Source organism: Furipterus horrens, unplaced genomic scaffold (genome assembly GCF_987537825.1).
Source record: "Furipterus horrens unplaced genomic scaffold, mFurHor1.1.pri manual_scaffold_1, whole genome shotgun sequence".
NCBI lineage: Eukaryota > Metazoa > Chordata > Mammalia > Chiroptera > Furipteridae > Furipterus > Furipterus horrens.
In genome coordinates, this window is record NW_028327171.1 from 9,422,158 (window position 1) to 9,443,322 (window position 21,165).

The window sequence follows — 21,165 nt, forward strand, 5'->3', positions numbered from 1 at the left end:
CAAAAGATCCAATTTTAACCTAGTCTTTCCACAAAGCATCTACATCCCACTCACAGCACCCACACTGGTGCCCAGGGTCCCCAACCCCCGGCCATCAGGCTCAGGACAAGCTGAGTGTTTAAGGATCTCAGCCACAGTCCCTTTGGGGGGTTTCTGGCTAATCTGGATAGATCTCTTTAGGATCCGCTACCTGGGGTTCGGATCCAGCCCGAGCCCAGTGTGAACGGGAAGGCCGCATTCCTCACAAGTGTACCTGGCCCCCACCTACGTCCTGCCCGCTCGGTCCCTTTCTATACTTTGCAAAGACTTGTGATGTTCTGTGTGGCTGTCATCAGGGTGTGTGGTTTTAACTCTCACAGTGAACGGCCGTCACGTGACAGCACCGCTCGGAGCACGTGTGGAACGGGTGCAGCAGGTACCTATGAGATGGGTCCTACTTGTCATTCTCACCCACACCCCCCGTGGCCTACAGACTAAAAGCAAGGCTGTGCTTTACATCAACACACCAAAAACGACCAACGACTCACATAGTAAATGTATTTTTAACTTCTCAAAAGGCACACCATGCACTTGCACATCAGGATGTTGTCCCTGGTGAGATGCCAGGTGATTCAGCCCCTCCCTTGCCTGGACGTGGGGAGCAGGGCTGCGTCTCCAGACACACCCATGGGAAATCCAAAGCCAAGCAAATACAATAATCATTTGAAGGGGAAAAATAAGACCATATCAGGAAAGTTATCTTAGTTCTAAGAAAAGATCTTCCCCCCACCCCACACATAGCATAATGAGTCATTTATAAAGAGGAAGTGAGTTCTGTTGAAAAAATCTTGAAATATTCTTTCAAGGGGAGAAAACAACTCTTCACCAGTTTGGCTGGCCCCTGGATGGGGGTCTTTGATCTCTGCCTGTCTTGAGCCAGCAGGGTTGCCTCGTCTTGGGGAAGCAGGGCGGAGTGCCTGCTGTGGAAAGAGAGAGGAAGCTGGTCACCAAGGAGCTCTAGCATTTCCCAGGCCAGGGAGAGCATGGCGGAGTGGGGGCAGGGGGTGGTGAGGGCTGGCTGGTGCCCATCTCTCCAGATTATTTGGTGGCCTCTCGGATCGACACCCTGTCCAGCTTGCACATCCTGGGCAGTAGGGGACCAGATGGTCCCCACACCTCCTGCCTCCCCCAGGGAGGAGCTGGTCCTGTGAGAAGTAGCCAGGGAGGTGAAGGGCAGAGGGTCCCCAAGGACATATCTTGGCCCAGCTGTGGGGGTCCCACTTTCTGTGAGAAGAAGCCATCATGCAGAGGCCCCACAGAGAAGAGGCAGGATGTAGGGCAAAGACCGGTCAAACCGAATCGAATGTCATTCCCAAGGAGTTCTGATATCCCCAAGATGGAGAGGTCTGAGCACGTCGCCAGGGGTCCTGTGGCAGCTCATGCTGCAGCCCCTCCACGTGGGGCAGGTGGGAGGGGAGAACACAGGACCCCCAACTTGCAATTTGATGCAACCCGTGGGACTCAAGTCTTCATGGACATGGCCCCCAGCACTTCCGTCTCATGCTCCCAGGCACCCCACCACAGTCAGGGAGCAGAAGTGAGGCGCCAGACACAGGCAGGGCCCCTCCTGGCACTCTCCCCACCCCCGCACAGCACCCTGGGCAGCCTGACCAGTGGCAGAGGGGTGGCCATGGATGTCAGAGGCCACTGCCCATCATCTCGGAGGATGAAGTCTACTTTCAGTGAGTGTGTGTCTCTCTCCTCACTGTTAAGACAGCAGGAGCCTGAAGGGAAATGCTTTTCAGAGAAGCTATTTCCAGCTTGTTTCTGGGAACCAAGTGGGGGAGGGAGCAGGCTGGCAGGCAGGGCAGGGGAGAGAGGCACACGGAAGCAGCCACCCGTAGAGTGACCATCCAGGCTTTGGGGAAAACATTCCAGAAAGCTGCCTCTCTTTAGCTGCACCTAAAACAAATTCAGTGCTTGGGTCTGGTGAGGGGGAGATGCTGGGACTGGGGAGAGTAGGACAGGCTCCAAAGCCACTGTGGGGAGAAGACAAGACCCAGCTGGCCCTGAAGCTGTGTCAGCCTAGTTCCCACAGCACTGTGCAGGGCGGGGTGCAGCCAAAGAGCCAGCCCGTCCCCTCAAGGGCTGGGGGGACTGTGCGCAATGAGACAGAGGCAGGGCAGGTGTCCTGGGAGCAGAAAGGCCGCCTGAGGAGTGGGGCTGACCAGACCAGGGGCAGTGGAGGGGTGTTGGCGGGAGAGGTCCTGGGTGGAGAGAAAGTTCATGAGCAGGAACAGCCAGGATAATGTCTGGCAGCCAAGGAGGGCACGTGGGAAGGCCCAAGGCCTGGTGTTCCAGTGGGAGAAGTTCTGTACAGTCAGAGTGCATCGTGGGTGAGTGAGTGTGGGTGTGAGAGTGTGGTTGTGTGTCAGCGTGTGGGTGAGTGACTGTGAGCCAGTGTGAGGGGGTAAGGGTCTGGGTGTGTGGGGGCGGGCTGTGCTCCAGAAGGCTGGGAGGGGTACCATGCCCAGCGTGCATGTGGCCATATGGTGGGTGGCCGTGGATTTGAACTTCCTTCTCCGAATTCAGGGAAGCCCCACAAAGTCCTGAGGTGAGAACCCCACCGGCACTAATGCAAGTGCTAGGACAAGTTCCCCAAAGTGGACTGCGTGCCTGACCTTGCACATGCCCAGAATTTCGGGGACCACCTCAAAGACCCAACAGCCATAGCCCTGACCTGGTCAGACAGGCTGCCAGGCATGGGGGGGCCCCCATCTCCTCGGACTTCTGTGGTTTTCTCGATGACCAGTAACCCTCCTCCACCCAAAGGACTCGTGTGTACAAGGAATACCTCTTCACGGCCGGGATGTTGCTCCACACATGCACGGCATTCCGGATGCTTCTGCGGTAGACTTCCTGGATGGTCACAGGGTCTGTCTGAGGGCAGAAACATCAGCTGTGGATCAGGGTGACCTGGACAATGACCTCTGTCCCCTGAAGTCCCCATGGGCCTCAGCCACCTGGGAAATTTGTGTAGCCCCACAATACAGTCAACAGCCTTCCCAGGCTGACTACGACCCCCAGTCCACACTGCTTCACATCACGTTTTTAAAAATGAATTTCTTATGAGGAAAAAAGCCAAGATGTTATTTTTAAACTTTTAACCAATCGAGTTTTTTGTTCCCATGGGTCATGTGGCCCAGGGACTCTCCGCCGGGTGGACTCCCATGCAGATAAAGAAGACTGGGGCCCTGGCTGGTGTGGCTCAGTGGGTTGAGCACCGACCTGCAAACAAAAGGGTCGCTGGTTTGATTTCCTGTCAGGGCACATGCCTGGGTTACAGGTTAGGTCCCCAGTTGGGGGCACACAAGATGCAACTACACATTGACGTTCCTCTCCCTCTCTCCCTCCCTTCCTCTTTCTCTAAAAATAAATAAATAAAATGTTTTAAAAAGAAGAAGAAGACTGGGGTCTCTGAGCCGATGGGTGTGTATCTCAGGACCATGAGGTCTGCACTGGCAGAGGAGGGTGTTGTAAAGCACCTCTGTCTCACGGTGTTTGCCAGGGGCCAAGCGGGTGCCTGGTCCTGGGGTCACCACCTCCCTAAGGACAAGAGAAAAGAGAGTGGGAGACAGAACAGTCCTTCCACCGCTGGGAGGGGTAGCCTTGGAAGGGGGAGGGACATGGCGGAGGAACTGAGGCAAGAGGCCGCCCAGTCCCCAACATCATGAAAGGTGATCTTGACTCTACCTCCCCAGACTCAGGGGCCACCAGAGAGGCCCATGTGGATGATTCTGAAGCCCCACTGCCCTGGACACACAGTCTCTTCCTGTATCCAGGCACCACCCTGGGAGGAGAGGCAGCTGGTTGTGTCATCAGTCACCAGAGCAAACAGGACCATACCTACATCTGGTGCGTTTAGGTGTCCCCAGCCATTGATAGGAATGAGTGCCACAGCAAGATGGGAGCAGTTACAGAAAATACGGGAAGTTCCCTTTTTTACATACTTTTAACTTGGGACCAATTTGGATGGACCAAATGTATGCAAAAAATAAAATGAAATAAAATAAAAAATAAACAACCAGGATTTTTGCTGTCCTCCAGATCTGCCAGTAGTTGGCGTCCGGGTTGGAAACTGCTCTTTTCGGCTGGACCCAGGATTACTTATTAATAATTTTTTTTAAAGATTTTATTTACTTGTTTTTAGAGAGAGGGGAAGAGAGGGAGAAAAAGAGGGAGAGAAACATTAATGTGTGGTTGCCTCTTGTGTGCCCCCAGCTGAGGACCTGGACCACAACCCAGGCATGTACCCTGACTGGGAATCGAACTAATGACCCTTTGGTTTGCCAGCTTGCGCTCAATTCCCTGAGCCACACCAGCCAGGGAACTTTTTTTTTTTTAATAAACAAACCTGTTCCTGACTGCTGTCATGGGGCAACACGCCAGTGTTTTAAAACCCCAGACTTCTTAATAAAGAGAAAGAAGCACAGACACAGACATCAGGACAAGAATCATGAGGCCACTTTGTTCAACTCTGTGAAAATGCTTTTGTAAACTATAATGAAATGAATTATATCCTTGGAACGCATAACTTACCAAACTGATCTCCCCAAAGAGAAAATCCCTATAGATTTCTGTTTCTGCAGAAGAGCTAGCTCCCATTTTAAAACAATGGCAACCACAGCCAATCCAGACTGTTTCACAGGAGAATTCTGTCAATTTTTCAAATACTTTTATGAATCAGGCTTAACATCGACACCCAAACCCACAGAGATGACACAGAACAAAAAGCCACACCTCACCCCCTCTTGTGCTAATCACAGCAAAAAAACCCCACTAAGTGGTTTTCTTTCCAGGAATGCCAAAATGATTCATGACTAGGAAATCTATTAGTATATCTTATTAATAGCTCAAGAGAGGAAAATTATCTAATTATCTCCACAGACATTGAAAAGAACACCTGCCAGAAACCAGGAGTTATTCTTGATAAAACATTCAAAAAATAGAAGCCAATGGAAATTTCCTTAGCATAGTGAAATCTATCAACCTCAACCTCAGAGCCAACATCAACTTGGTAGGGTAACCGTGGGAACGTCGCCATGAAAGTCGGGGACAAGGCAGCCACGTGGCATCACCGCTGTGATTCAATGTTACCCCGGAGACAACAGAAAGACGAGGAGGACACCCGAGGTGTGAAATGTGAGGAAGAAACCATCTCGAGTTGCAGGTGATCTGCTCAAACACCTAGGAGGCCTACTAGAATCTACTGAAAACGACTATAAATTATAAAGTTATTGGATGCGGCAGCAGCAGAGGCGAAATTAAGGTACAGAAACCAATAGTTTCCAATATACAAATCAAAACCAGTTTGCTGTTAAAGTTGTTGACCGGCAATTTTATGAAAAAGCAATCCCCTATTACCGGCTATTTTTTCATAATTGAATATGAAAATGAAAAAATTCACAATTTTGTTTTTTACGAAATCCCATTCTTCTCAGTTTTAAGAATTGTAGAAGCTAAGGCAGGTGCAAACAGGAGTTAACTCGTTGTCGGTCAACGATGTTTGGGCTTGAAAGCATGGGGTGTTTTTTTTTGTGACCAGTCAACATTAAAACGGAAGATCCCAACCACCGTGGGGCACTTGGGAACAAATGTAACAGGCACTGTACAAGAGAGCTGGTGACGCTCTGGGTGAGGCCCAGGAAAGTGGGATGGTGGGAACGTGAGCCGGGACAAACCCTGCCCTGCCAAGGGCCCCTGGGCACACCTGTGAAAATGACAAAGACCCCCCACACTCCTTCATCAGAGCAGCAGCTGGGAAAGCAAAGGATCAGAAACCACCCAATTATCCATCAATAAGGAGCAAGTTAATTCATTTTTATGTCCACACAAGGTCAAGTGGAAGAAAAAACAAAACGGAACAAAGCACACGAACTAAAACAAGGAATGAGAAGGTCCTTAGTAATGGGGGGTCTCAGTACGTGAAACCTGGCCAGATGCAGAGCAGCGGTAGAGGCAGATTTGCTATATTTGTGTAAAGAAGCTGAAGGTGAGGGGAGAAGGACAGCTGGGAATCTGGGTGGCAAGGAAATCATTTGCTATCCGTCTGGCTGTGGGGGAGGTGTCCTGTAAGGAGTGGGCACCAGGCTTGGCCAGGGGCTGCCTGGGGTGTGGGGCAGGTGTTGGGAGGGACTCAGGTCAGCCCTGGACAGAGCTGTCAGAGTCCTGGCTGCTCTGAGGTCAGGATTCAGATACCTGGAGAGAAAAAACAGGGTTGCACTTGTCCCAGAGGATATGTGTGTAAGTGTATGTGATTACATGTGTGTGGTGTGTCAGTCATGTACTGTGCATGCTGGTGTGCGTGGTGTGTGCACATGTGTGTGTGTGCGCAGAGGGAGAGGACGGTGGTAGTATATCCTGAGTGTAGCATGAAGGGGACACCATCCAAGACCACTGTGAAGGGTCCATGCCCTAGTGGCACAAGGCGATTCCCATGGTTCCTGCAAACTCTGAAAACAGGCCTCAGATGTCAGAATCTCTACTGCCACCACCTGACAAGACCCAAATGTTCCCCAGGGAGCCCAGCCTGGTTGGCACCCAGAGACCGCACCCCGTCCGTACCTCCAGGAAGCGTGTGGCTACAGCGTGGTCATCCTTGGTCAGCACCAGGTTGTCCACGAAAATCCAGAAGAAGGGCCGTGGGCTGCTGGGCCGGGGCATCGCGTATTGCAGGATGCGGTGAAACTGGTACATGAACCACCCTGGGGAGACCATTCAGGGCTGAGGGATGCTGATGTGGGGGAGACTGCAGAAGGTCCAGGCTCCGTGTGACCGGCAACTGAGCCTCAGGGCCCGGGGCTCGCCTGCGCCCAGTGTGCAGACCCCAGCCTCAGCCTGTGCCCCAGAGTTAAAGGCAGGGGGGTTACAATGAGGCAGAGCGTGCAGACAGCAGGGGGCAGGACAGGGTAGGGGGTGCAGGGACCTTGCGTGATAGATAAGTTCATGCTCTGGGTTGCGGCAATGGCTTCACAGGCAACATCTGTCAGAACGCACCACATTGTACTCGCAAAACATGGACAGTTTATGGATATTAGTGATCCCTCAACAAATAACGTTTTTAAAATACAGACAACTGGACTTCTGGCTAAGATGGTGGTGTAGACAGGCACGCTACATCTCCCTCCACAACTAAGAAGGGATACAACTACCTCACAACTAGAGACAACCAGAAGTTCCAGAAAACCGAGCTGCATGGAGGTTCAACAAACAAAGATACAAAGAAGAAATACTCATCCAGACAGGTAGGAGGGGCAGAACCCGGGTGGAGGTGGTGGCGGTTGTGGTGGTGGCAGTGGCAACAGTGGCTGTGACCGCCAGTGGAAAACATAGTCACACATTTAAAAAAGTCAGGAGGGACACCTGGGGAGCGCTCCCAGCACCAGACCAGGCTGCATGGCTCACAGTCCCAGCACCGGGGAAAATCAAGCCTCATTGCTTCTGACTGTGCAAGCCAGTGGGGGTTGGGGTGGAGGAAGAAACTGCTGGTCTCTCAGCAGAGGCTCTTTGTTTAGAGGCTCCCACGGTCCTAGAACATCTGCAGACCCACCCACTCTGGGAACACAGCCAGGGCAATAGCTAGAGAGGTGCCAGTCTCATACAGAAGTGGGAGAAGTGCCTGGAAAAGGGGCAAGTGTCGAGCAAGAGGCATTGTTTCCTCTCAGACTCCTCCCCCATATGCAGCACCGCAACGTGATGAAACCGGTCACCCCGAACTGATGTGGATACCTAAGGCCCCATCCCTTAAACATAACAGGTGCAACAGCTCTACCTAAGACAGAGGCAAACACAGGAGCCTGTTAAATTAAGTAGAGAGAGAAGTATGGCCCAAAAGAGGGAACGGGTCAAGGTTCCAGTGGGAGTACTAAGTAACAAGGAGATAGCCAACCTATCTGAAGGATACTTCAAAACACCAGTGTTAAAGATGCTCACAGACTTGACAGATGTGCTTGAGTAGGGCAAACTCAGAAGGGAAGAAGTAAAGGCTATGCTAAGTGAAACAAAGGAAAATCCACACAAAATCAATGGTGAAGGGAAGGAAACCAAGGTTCAGATCAATTATTTAGAACATAAGGAAGAAGAAAACAGGCAACCAGTACAGAAGAAGAAACAAGAACTGAAAAAAATGAGGAGAGGCTTAGGAACCTCTGGGACAACTTTAAACGTGCCAACATCCGAATCATAGGGGTGCCAGAAGGAGAAGAGGAAGAACAAGAAACTGAAAGCTTATTTGAAAAAATAATGAAGGAAAACTTCCAAAATTTGACAAAGGATATAGACATACAAGTCCAGGGAGCACAGAGAGTCCCAAAGAAGCTAGACCTAAAGAGGACCATACCAAGACACACCATAATTAAAATGCCAAAGGTTAAAGATAAAGGGAGAATCTTAAAAGTGACAAGACAAAAAAAGAGAGTTACCTACAAAGGGGTGCCTATGAGATTATCAGCTGATTTCTCAAAAGAAACTTTGCTGGTAAGAAGGGACTGGCAAGAAATATTCCAAGTGATGAAAAGCAAGGACCTACAACCAAGATTACTCTATCCAGCAAAGCTATCATTTAGAATGGAAGGACAGATGAAGTGCTTCCCAGACAAGGTGAAGCTAAAGGAGTTCATCACCACCAAGCCCTTAGTATATGAAATGTCAAAGGGACTTATTTAAGAAAAAGAAGATCAAAACTATGAACATTAAAATGACAACAAATTCACAACTATCAACAACAGAACCTAAAACAAGCAAACTAACAAACAAAAACTAAGCAAACAACCAGAACAGGAACAGAATCATAGGTATGGGGATCATTTGGAGGGTTATCAGCTGGGAGGGGGAAGGAGGAGGAATGGGGAAACAGTGCAGGACTAAGAAGCATAATTGGTTGGTAAAAAATTGACAGGGGGAAGTTAAGAATAATACAGGAAAGGGTGAAGCCAAAGAACTTATATGCACGACCCATGGACATGAAATAAGGGGGGGTGGGACTGCTGGAGGGAAGGAGGGTACTGGGTGGAGGGGAGCAAAGGGAAAAGAAATCGGGACAACAGTAATGGCATAATCAATAAAAATACTTTAAAAATGCAGATGATTTATTTCCACCCTCTCTGAGGAGGGCTGGTGGTCCGGGGGAGAGGGGCACTAGCGGGCCCAGGTATGCAGGCAGAGGGTGTTCTCTTACCAGGAGGACGGTCACAGGCCTGGCCAAAGGGAGGTGTGCTGCCATACACGAGGTCAAAGGGGCCCCACTCTTCCACCTGCAGGACATGGGACAGTGGAGCACTCGTGCTGCGTGCAGGCGGGTGGGCCAGTCCCAGGGTCAGGCTCCTGTGTGCCAGGTGGTGGCACCACTCGGGCGGGCAGTGAAGCCACCGGGTCAGACCCACCTGTGTCCCTGTCAATCACCATAGGCCTCGGGAACAGCTGGAGCTGGCTTCCACTGTTTGAAGAGAGGCTAGCCCCTCCACAGAGCGCTGGGAACCTGAGGGATTCCTCAAGGTACGCACTGCCCTGCCGATCTGCTCCTGGGACGGTCGGTGTGCTGACCCCAGGACTCACGTGGGTTTTGTGGGGGGCAAGGAGAGGCTGTGCCCCACCATTGGGGCAAACGAGAGACCAGTGTCCTCCTGCCCCCCTGCTAGCAGGAGGCTTCCCACCCTTTCTCCATCTGCTGTGAGGGCTCGAGGCAGTGCTGGGTGCTGATGAGTCATTTTTAGGTGTTTCCCTCATGGCCGCTTTGCAGGGCAGCAGGGAACAGCTTTTGCGGGAGCTGCAGCATTTCATCATCAAAGTGTTCGGAGGGTGTTTTCCATCAGTCATTGCTTATTTTAGAGGAAGGGGTAGGGGTTAACCCTCTCTCTGGGTAGGTAACATCATCACAGGTGAGGGGACTGGCCCCTTGGATTCCAACAAGTTGAACAGGCTTGACCAATTGCTCTGCTCTGGGCTGTGGGCCGTGTGGGGGCCCTGAAAATGCCCCTCTCACCTCTCCCCTGAGGGGTGAACTGCCAGCAACTGTGAGAGCGGTTGCCAATTCCTGCAAGATCCCCACGGTGGCCATGGCAGGGGCCAGAGCCGTGTAGCAGCTGGGCGCTCCGCCCTCCCCACAGCACCCCCACCTGGGACCTCCTGCCCATGTGCTTCCACCCTGGCACCTGGACAGACACGATGTACTCACGTTCTTCCTCACCACGTCGGTGACATCATCCAGGTGTCTCAGTCTTCCGGAGCCAGAAACAGTTTCCAAAAAGCCCAGACTCATCAGCTCTGGATGGGGAAAACACGGACACAAAGACACATCGACTTTGAGCCCAACCATAATCAAATGACCAGAAAACATGTCTGTGATTAAGGAGCAAGCCATACTTTGAAAAAAAAAAAAAAGATTTTATTAATTTTTAGAGGGAGAGGAAGGGAGGAAGAAAGGAAGAGAAACATCAATGCGTGGCTGCCTCTCGCACACCCCCAACTGGGGACCTGGCCTGCAACCCAGGCATGTGCCCTGACTGGGAATTGAACCGGCGACCCTTTGGTTCACATGCCGGCACTTAATCAGCTGAGCCACACCAGCCAGGGCCTTATCTTTTTAATGGCATGACGATGAACAAGGATAAAGGTATGTGTCACGCTATAAGCTAAGCAAGCAAAACATCCCTGAGTATTGATTTGAGAGTCAAGTGATTTGTTGTGAAGCCGGCCTTCCTGGGCAGCCACGTCATGCCCTGTGTGTGCTAGTCCACCAGGCAGTGGAATCCACACTGATGTCCCCTGGCCAGACTGTGTGACATGGTAGATGGGCTGCGGGAGACCAGTTATGGCCTCAGGGAGACAGTGGCTTGGGGAGCCTGGGGAAGCACTGGGTGGCCCTGCAAGGTGGCCAGGTGTGTGGGGGTATCTGAAGTTGACTTCGGTGTTTGGTGGCCATGGGCAGAGAGCCTGGCTGCCAGGCCCTCATTAATGGCACTTGACATCTACCATCTTGCTTTCTGCTTTTTCTTTCCAAGGTGTGTCTTCTGAAGGAGTGAGCTCTAGGGCTCTTGCACCCTCTCTGCCAACCCCTGAAAATGACCCTTAGCCCCCAGATGCATGGAGTCACCCCAGATGCTCAGCAAGTATGATACTGAGGACATTCTAAGCCCCCCACACCCCCAGGTTTGGGCAGGCACATCTTCCAGTGTGACGTGAGTCCCCTGGATGTCCCCATACTCACCTTTCCCTATCTCCCCAAAAAGGGACAGCACCCGGATGGACTCTCTCTTCCAGGCAGGCACAGTTGTATACATCAGAAGGGAGCCATCCTATTCATTTAAATCAATTAAAAAAAAAAAAAAGATGATCATCTGGGACGACTTGGTTACAGAGCCCATGAGTCACACAGAGACTCCTTTCTGGCCAGCAGAAGCATTGGTGTTTCCCCTGATGAACAGAGGCACACACCTGGGACACCCTTGCCCAGGCAGCTGGCACCTCTCTGGCCACACTGCCCCCAGACCCACACGAAGACCCTGCTCTCCCCAGACCAGGCCTTCTGCCCTGAACCTTCCCTAGGCCATCTAGCAAAGGAAAGGGAGGTGCAGCCTGGGGGACTTTTTCTGAGTGTGAAGGAAGACGATTCCATCCTGGTGGGAGGGACTTCTTTTTGTATTCCTTGGGGAGAGTGTCACATTGGGGGCATTCTGAATACACACAGCAGAGGGATTCACCCCACTCCTCTCCTTCCTTCTGTGGGCTCTGAGTATGGCCCCAACCCAGCTAGCGCCCCTGAAAGCTACCAGTGGGAGGCCCATCCTAGGCTGAGGATAGAGACCTTGGGTACTGAGAGCCTTTGGGGCAGGCCAGGTGGTGGACACTGGGACACACACATCCTTGTCCCCCACTGCAGCTGCAGGAGCTGAGCCGTGTCCCTCTGTGCCTGGCACTGGCCTGGCATTAACAACATTTCTGAATATCAACTTCATTTTCTTTCAAAGTGAAACACTGAGATGAACAGTTTCTGCCACTAAATGGCCCCAGAAGAAGGTTCTAGAAGAAGTGCACACATCTGCTTTTCAAAAAGCACCATAAAAATACCTGCAGAGGTTGTACACACACACACGCTCCTGCCTGTGTGGCCCATGAGTGGTCCCAGCAATTCTCTATGCGAGTCCCCAGAACTGGTTCTGGCCATGGGCCCTCTTCCCTGCTTCCTTGCCAAGCAGTCTCTCCCCACTGTCTTAGTTTCCCAGGGCAACCACAGCACACGGAAATAAACTGTGTGGCCACAAATTTATTCAGGAAACCAGAAGTCCCCAGTCAATGTGTGAGCAGTACTGACTCCCTCTGGAGGGCCAGAGGGGGGCTCTGTCCCAGGCCTGTCACCAGCTTCTGGAGGAAACCAGTGGTCCATTGGTTTGGGGCTTGCAGACTATCGTGCCAACCTCTCCCCGCATGGTCCCCATGGTCACATGGCCATCCTCCCTCTGAGTGTCTCTGCCTCCCCAGTCTCCCCTCCTTTCTCCTCTCTGACCGCAGTCACTGCGTTTCAGGCCAACCTCGATCCGGGAAGACCTCACCTCAAGCTCCTTTGCTCACTTACATCTGGAAAGACCCTACTTCCAAACAGGTCATGCTCACAGGTACCAGGAGTCAAGACTTGGATGTGTCTTGGGGGGACATAGTTCCTCGAACTGTGATGAGCCCACAGCTCCTGCCTAGGTCCTGGCTCCTGGCTCCTGGCCTTGATCCTCCAGAGGCCCCTGCGTCTGTGCCGGCTGCCCGGCCGTTTGTTCCCACTTGCTGGACTGAGAGGCACCTGTCCGGAGCCCCTCTTCTACTTGCTACAAAACGTCACACCAGGCTCGGAATGAACAAAACCTCATGCTAAAGTAATTAAACAAAACCGCTTAGTGGAACCTGCTGCCAAAGAGAAGAGCACATTTGCTTAAAAGCGCTTCCCTTCACCGTGTACAGAGCGTGTGGGCATTTTGCAACTAGGGCCGGGGAAAACCAGCAAAGTTGGGGGCTCACTGGCACTGGTCTGTCCTGAGTGGCTCCTTACCGACTCCTGGTCATAGAAGGCCTTCAGCTGCTCCCGCCACTTCCTCCTGCGGTGCAGCAGCCCGTTTTGGGAGAAGGGCAGGCACAGGAAGCACACCCAGTTGCTGGTGGCCTGGACTTTCTCTGAGGTCCCCGGGCCCACCAGGATGTCCACGCACTCAAAACAGTAGCACCTAGACTCAGACAGAAAACCCACAGTGACTGAGATGACATTGCTCTGGCCACCCACTGAAACTACGGGTCGAAGCCCTGACTGGTATGGCTCAGTGGGTTGGGCATTGTCCCACAAAATGAAAGGTCACCAGTTTGATTCCCAGTCAGGGCGAATGCCTGGGTTGCAGGCCAGGTCCCTGGTTGAGGGTGTGCAAGTGATTTCTCTCACACATGGATGTTTCTTTCCCTCTCTTTCTCCCTCGCTTCTCCTCTAAAAATAAATAAAATCTTTTAAAAAGGAAGAAATCAATCAATCAATCAATCACAGGTCCTCTGCAGGCAGAGGAGAGCCTGCCCCCACTGTGGAGGGAGCTATCAAAGTCATACCCAGGCTCATGTAAAAAGACGAAGCTGACCCTGTTTGTCTGTACTCTGCACAGGGGGAAGGTGAGACTGGACCTGGGAGGGGGACCAGTCCCTCTAAAGGACCTAGAGGGACAGGAACCAAACCATCTGCAGAAGACAGTGAGCTATTTATGGGCAATGACAGATTTCAAAGATCCATCTAAGCCACCTGTTTTCCCCCAACCCAGGAGCCTGTGGAAATAGTTAAGGTCCCCCAGCACCAGTGGGGTGAGGGGTAGATGGGCAGCTATAAATACAAGGGTGACCCAGGAGGACAGAAGGGGCCAGGACCACAAATGGAGCTCCCATTGGCATGTAAGGAGGCAAGAACTTGCCCCTGCCTGTCCCCCACCCCTTCCCCGGCTGTGACCAGCAGCCACAAGGGTGCAAGGTTTCCAGCACTTCCCTACGTAATGCGTGGGGGAGCTGCTCCATCTCAGTGATGCGGTAATAAAAAGAAAAATTGGGAAGATAAATCTTTTGACAACTTACCTCCCCTAGATCAAGGCTCCACACCAAATTAGATACTTGAGATGGAAATAAAAAGCTTTGGAGAAAGATCCTTTGGGGGAAAAATCCGCTCCCCCCTACTCTGGGGTAAGCAGCTGAGAAGGATGGAAATTTCCTAGGTTCCTTGGCCCTCACCCCAGCCCCATAGGCACCCCTCGCCTCACCGGGTACAGTCCGGGTTTTCGCAGATGAACAGCGTCTCTCCTGCGCAGCAGATGGAGCAGAAGGACTGGTACCCATCGTCATCGTACAGGAAGAGGCATTGTAGGAACTTGTCCTTGGAGAGGGCGAACCAGGCCACTGCCTCCTCTGCTCCCACAGAGGCCCCCCACAAAGCCGCCCCTCAGCTCCCTAGTTACCTTGCATGGGGCGCAGATCCCTCCCCGGAACAGCGGGTGCTGCGTGTGCACCTGGAGACTCCCACAGCAGAGGCAGACATCTAAGGGGGACAGCCAACATGCCACGTAGGTCACATCACCATCACACAAATGGACATAAATGTAACAGAAGAAGTACGAAAACCACAAACCGTTGTTGAAAGATCTAAAGGAATGGGAAAGGATCCCATGTTCATGGATCAGAGACGGCGTATTGTTAAAATGGTGTGGCTCCCCAAATTGGCCTCTACAGTTCTCTCAAAATCTCAGCTGGCTTTGTGTGCATGTGTGTGTGTGTGTGTGTGTGTGTACAGAAATTGACAAACTGATCCTATAATGCATATGGAAATGCCAGGAATCCAGAATAGGCAAATCCACAGAGAAAACAAGTAGATTTGTGGCTACCTAATGTTTCAGGGGAGAAGTTGACAAGAAATGGGGAATGACACGGGCATGGCATTGTGCGGGGTGATGAAAATATCCTAAATTAAATTGCGATGAGGGTGAATGTACGAAGACACTGCACTGTGTACCTTAAATGAAGCCACGGGGGCTTGGCTGTGGAGGGGCTTGAGTGGCCGGGCCCCAACTGTGTCTGCTGCCTCCTTCCTGGGTGGACCCCTGTGTGAGGCTGCAGCCAGCCTTCCTGGAGATGGCTGACATTGCCCTTTACCCGGGTGTGGGCTAGTGTGCGGCCACTCACCTTCTATGGCTCGCTGGTTAACCTTGACTTCATATGCAATAATCTCTGGAAAAGAAAGTTAAGAAGTGGACCCTGCTTCTGCCCAACTGTAATTTGAACACAGCCAAGAAGTGAGGGCCACAAATCCATCTTCTGAAGTCATAGGAGCCAGAGGATCCTACCCTGGCCATCCCCTGCCCTGGCCACCCCCTGCCCCGGCCACTTCCCTGCCCTCCACCTTTCCTGGAATGTTAAACATGCAAGCTTGGGGGTGGGGGGAATCTCAGTTCTGTGTGAATATTCCAGATGTTGCCAAGGCCTGCGGTTGGCATCTTAAGTGTTGGGTCCAGCACCCAAATGAACCCTCACCTCTGTGAGGCCCAGGCACGGGGGAGGATGACAGCTCGCTGGAGTCCACCAGGATGACATCCTTGCTGCTCTCTGCTTCTGGGTCCAGGACTTGGTCAGCTGCCAGACCGACACCACCCAGGTGACCAGACAGAGGGAGATAATGGCCCCTCGGCTCTGCCTTTGAGTCCCTGCCCCCAGCATGAGGGACGGAGACACCATCCAGCTCAACCTCCACCCCCCTCCACAGTGACACCCATCCGTCCCAACCGGGAAGAAAGGTCCTCCAGGCAGAAGGACTGGGGGTGAGTGAGTGCCACCCTTGAGAGGGAGCGTGGCGTGGCCCCTGTCCTGTCTCTCCCCACCGAGGCCGAGGTAGATGGTCTTCTTCCCACAACGGGGAAGGCAGGAGGCCTCAGGAGGGGCCTCCCAGGAGTGGGGATGGGGGGTGGGGTCCAGGAGCTGAGGTCCGCTAAGGCCCTGGCCTCCGTTCTGCATCCGCATCCACCCGCAGCTGTGGGCCCCCATGCCACCCCGGTGCTCCCACCTCCCATGGCGTCCCCCAGACCTGCTGGACCCTCAATGCAGGATGGGGAGAAGGAGAAAGGGCCTCACCGACGTCGCAGGGCGTCTGCTCACAGGGCGGCTGCCACAGCTCCTCTTCCAGCTGCCCAGCTGGGTCAGGGTCCGAACTGTCCAGGACTTCCATGCTCGGTGTCCCGGGGGCGGAGAGGGCCATGGAACCAGGGGAAGGGGTCTCCCAGAACCAGCAGGAAAAAGGTCAGGTGGGAGAACAGGAGATCACCTGCTTCGGTTGGCCAAGGAGCACTAGGGGAGGGCGCGCAGGGAGCCCCAGGAGAGCGGAGGCAGGGTGGACAAGCTTCTGTGTGAAGGGGCGTTGGGTGGAATGGTGAGGAGCTCGCACGGGCCGCTCCTATGAGTGGGGAGGTAGAAAGTTCCGGAATGGGGAGGGGGAGGAAAGGTTGGATGGGGTTAAGAGCTCGTGGGAGGGTGCTGGTCCCCGGGGACAGGGTTAGGGAGTTCAGTAAAGGGTGCTGAGTGAAGAATGGAGTTAGGGTGGGGGCCTCAGGATAGAAGGAGCTCGGTAGGGGCAGGAGGGGGCGGGCACTCAGGGGCGGAGCTTAGGGGTCTCAGTGCTCTGGGCCTGGGTGGGGGCAGGGCTCCAGGAGGAGGGGGAGGGGGAGGGGGAGGAGGGGCAGGGTTGGACAGTTCCCTGGGGGCTTAAGAGTTGGGTGGTGTCCAAGGTGGGGGTGGGAATGGAGGTGAGAGGTAAGGAAAAAGGAGCAAGGAGGCATTTACTGCACTGGGATGGGCCAAGGGACGCTCAGTGGGGGGCCATCGCTGGAGAGGCCAGTCTCGGGGGACTCTGGGCAGGGGCTGAGAGCAGGAGGCAGAGGACCATTTGTCAGGGACTGTACCACCGGGACAGATATGGTTCCGGGCGAAGTTGGGGGAGACCCTAGCGGCGTAACTCCCTCTGTCCCCACTTGTATGTGGGCTGGGCCTGGTGACTTCACTGAAAAGAAGTGTGAGGTGGGGGGATAACTCTGCAGGGAAGACCCCTGGCCAACACCTCCACCAGATTTTCAAGGTTGACATCAACTTGATAAGTGGGGATGACAGTATTCACCCTGGAGAGGTGATGCAAAGGGCACCTCACCTCTGTGGTCTTCCTACCTCTACCCAAGAGAAAAGCACCAGAACGTTTCTGTAGAGAGACGCCATGTGAAATACCTGCCTGCATTCCTAACACCGCCAAGGCCGTGGAAAGCAAAGAAAGTCTGACAAACTCAGAGCCAAGACGAGCCTAAGGAGACTTGACAACAAAATGGTCAGTGGGATCCTGTGGCAGGAAAAGGGCATAAGGAGAAAACGAAGAAATACTTAGTCAACTATGGCTTATTTATTTAGTTTATAATAATGCATCAGCATTAGTTCATTAACTGGAAGAAACATATCATACTAAAGCAAAATGTTAATAATAATAGGGGAAACTGTGACGTTCATGGTAACCCTGTAGAGCTTTGCAAATTTTCTGTAAATATAAAACTGTTCTAAATTTTTATTTTTACAGTATACAGTATTAGTAAGTATAGTCACCATGCTGTACATTACATCCCCATGATTTAATTTACAACCGTAAGTTTGTACCTTTTGACCTCCTTCACCAATTTTATCTACTCCCCCACCCCAACCCCTTTGGCAACCACCTGTCTGTTCTCTATATCTAATGAGATCAGCTTTTTATATGTTTTTTTTTTTTTTTTTGATTCCACATGTCAGTGAGATAATATGGTATTTCTTTCTCTGTCTGACTTAATTTCACTTAGTGCCCTCAAGGTCTACCCATGTTGGAATGGCAAGAGTTCCTTCTTTTTATGGCTGAGCTATATGCCATTGCCTGCATATATGTCTCTCACAATTTCTTTTGTTCTTCATTCGTCGCTGGACCCTTAGGTCATTCCCATCTCTTGGCTACTGTAAATAATGCTGCAATGAATAGCGGGATGCAGATGTCTTTTCTAGTTAGTGATTTTGTTTTCTTTGGATAAGTACCCAGAAGCGGAATTGCTGGATCATAGGGTAATTCTATTTTTAAATTCTTTGAGGAACTTCCACACCATTTTCCATAGTAGCTGCACCAACGTACATTCTCAGCAACAGTGCATGAGGGTTCCCTTTTCTCCACATGCTGACCAACACTTATTTCGTGACTTTTTGTTAATAGCCATTCTGACAGGTGGGAGAGGGTATCTCACTGTGGTTTTGACTTGCATTCCTCTGAGGATTATTAATGGTGTTGAGCATCTTTTTATGTGCCTGTTGCCTGTCTCTACATCTTCTTTGGAAAAAGCATCTACTTACATTTTCTGCCTGTTTTTTTTTTTTTTAAATTGGATTGTGTGTGTGTGTGTATGTGTGTTTGTTTTTGCTGACTTTTTAATTTTTTGAATATTAGCCTCTTATCAGATATATCATTTGTAAATATCACCTCTCAGTAGGTTGTCTTTTCATTTTGTTGATTTCCTTTGCTGTGCAGAAGCTTTTTAGTTTGATGTAGTTCCACTTACTTATTTTTGCTTTTGTTGATTTTCCTTTGGCTTCTGGTGTCAAGTCCAACAATATCATTGCTAAGATCATGTTTTCTTCTAGGAGTTTATGGTTTCAGGTCTTATGCTCAAGTGTTGAATCCATTTTGAGTTAACTTTTGTGTCGGGTGTCAGACAAGAGTTTAGTTTCATACTCTTGCAGGTGGCTGTCCAATTTTCCTACCCCCATTTGTTGAAGAAACTTTCCTTTCCCCATTGCATGGTCCTGGCTTCTTTGTCATCAATTGGCCATATGTATCCATTCATGTCTGGGATCTCTGCTCTGTCCCACTGACCTGCGTCTGTTTCTATGCCGGTAACACACTGCTTGAACCCCTGCAGCTTTGTAACATAGTTTGAAAGGAGGGAGTATGATGCCTCCAGCTTTGTTCATTTTTCTTTAGATTGCTTTGACTAAGTTAGGGTCTTTGTAGTTCCATACAAATTTTAGGACTGTTTTTTCTGTTCCTGTGAAAAATGTCATTGGAATATTGATAGGGAATAAAGTGAACCTGTAGATTGTTATGGGTAGTATGGATGGTTAAAACAATATTAATTCTTTCAATCCACAAGCATGGAATGTCTAGAATATGTACTCTAAATAGTTAATTTTTTTTTTTAAGTGGAGGGAAGAGAATTTTTTTTTTTTTTTTTTCTGGTTAAGAGTTTCTTTGAGCCAAACTGAAGACATATGCCAAGGAGCAATATCTCAAATGTCCTGCAGTTTTCTTTATTTCTTGATCAATTTTTTATTTATTTATTTTCAATCATTTTTAAATTTTTCAGTAACAGTTGACATACAACATTATATTAGCTTCAGGTGCACACCCAGTGATTAGACATTACGTAACTTACTGAGTGGTCACCCTGGCACCCATCCAACATCGTACACAGTTATTTCAATATTATTAGCTATACTCCCTGTGCTTCACTCCCGAGTCGGACTGCACAGCCATTCTCGGCGGTGCAGATAGACTCTCAAGAAGCTACGCCATCGTCTCTCGAGACGGACGGCTGCCGACGACCGACGACTCCCTGTGCTACACTTCACATCCACAATGTTATAGGCAGTTGGACAGACATGAGCAGAGCCAGGCACAGAAGGTCACCACGACACAGAAGGTCACCACAATGGAAAGCCTTGGGTGCCTAGGAAGAGACAAAACTGGGAAAACCAGGACCTCTCCCCCAGGGGAGTCTTTCCTCCCCTAGGTTGTCACTCACTGGTCATGCGGTTTGGACTTTCTGACCTTTCATATCACTGGTCGAGTGGTTTAGATCTCCTGACCTTTCCTCCCTCGGCTCCAGGCCCAGAAAAGCAGCAAAACCAGGCAGATGACACCAGGACCAGCTGCACTGACTAATGACCCCCGCCCTGGCACCATCCAATCAGTGGAGACCACAACCCTGAAAGGAAACACCTGGAAAACTGAGGAGCATTTTATTGAGATCCTTCCCTGAGGCCTCCCCTAGGATTCCCACCTGCAAGGGAGAGATAAAAACCCTCAGGACAAAGGAGCCAGCAGGTGTTCTCCCTCCTGGGAGCGTGTCTATGCTTTGCCCTTCCCCGTCTTCTTCCCTCTCAGCAGTGCATCTCCTGAACTCTGAGCGTCCCCAGGAGACTTGCAACCAGGGGAGCAGTGGGAAGCAGCAGTTTGTCTAGGGCTGAACCTGTCTTCAAGGCCCCCTTTTCTCTGACTTCCCAGTGGGCTGGGCTCTGCTGTTGCTCCTTCTATGCTAAGCCCTTCCCTGTTTCACTGGTCCCAGCTTTAATAAATGTCCCACCTGACTGTGCTTTTGCTGTGGCCAGTGAATGCTTCACTGCACTTTATCACCAGACTGAAATCTTTCCTCCGGGAAGGAAAAAACCAGGGTTCATTGTCTCTCTGGAACAACATAACTATTCTGTAACTACCAATTTTTACTTCTTAATTCCTTCACCTTTTTCACCCACCCCCAACCCCCTCCTGCCTGGCAACTGTCAAAATGTCCTCTGTAACTGTGAGTCCGTTTCTATTCTGCTTGTTTTTTAGGGTCAGTCATTGATAGATATGTATGTATTGCCATCTTATTGTTCATATTATTCATCTTTTTTTTTAAACAAGAAGTTTATTTAAATAACAGAACCCTTGACTCAAAGGGAAAACTATCTAGGATTTATTTCTTTTAGAGTAATTTATCCCCGTTTAAAGACAGATCGCCCTACATGTAACAGCTACCTACAAAAAAGTTGTAAAATTGTCCTTGGTTTTACCATGATAAATGGAAACCATTAGAATTCTCCAATCAAACAAGGCATGCAAGGATTTTTATGTTGTTCTTTTCTTCTTGTTAAACAGTGAGAGTAAAATAAATTACTGGACTCTAAAGATAAGAGAGCTGAATGAGCATGCGCCACTAATGCAGAGAGGGGTATTTTCACAGAACCAGTATTTTTCCCCAACCCACTTCCCTTTAATGTTGATCAAAGCACACTATTGGCCATTTAGTTAAAAAATGCAAATACTTGTGC

The 21,165-nt window shown here is 50.8% G+C and overlaps 1 protein-coding gene across 1 annotated transcript; it reads right to left on the reverse strand.

Moving 5' to 3' along the window:
• Positions 1–562: 562 nt before the first annotated feature.
• DNMT3L (DNA methyltransferase 3 like) lies at positions 563–16,282 on the reverse strand. Its single transcript, XM_090272154.1, is given in 13 exon segments — positions 563–813; positions 815–959; positions 2,834–2,919; positions 6,604–6,743; positions 9,215–9,290; positions 10,211–10,299; positions 11,243–11,330; positions 13,070–13,241; positions 14,301–14,413; positions 14,496–14,575; positions 15,217–15,261; positions 15,565–15,654; positions 16,159–16,282. Coding segments are annotated over 13 exon segments (1,272 nt in total). The 3' UTR covers positions 563–789.
• Between the last annotated feature and the right edge of the window lie 4,883 nt (positions 16,283–21,165).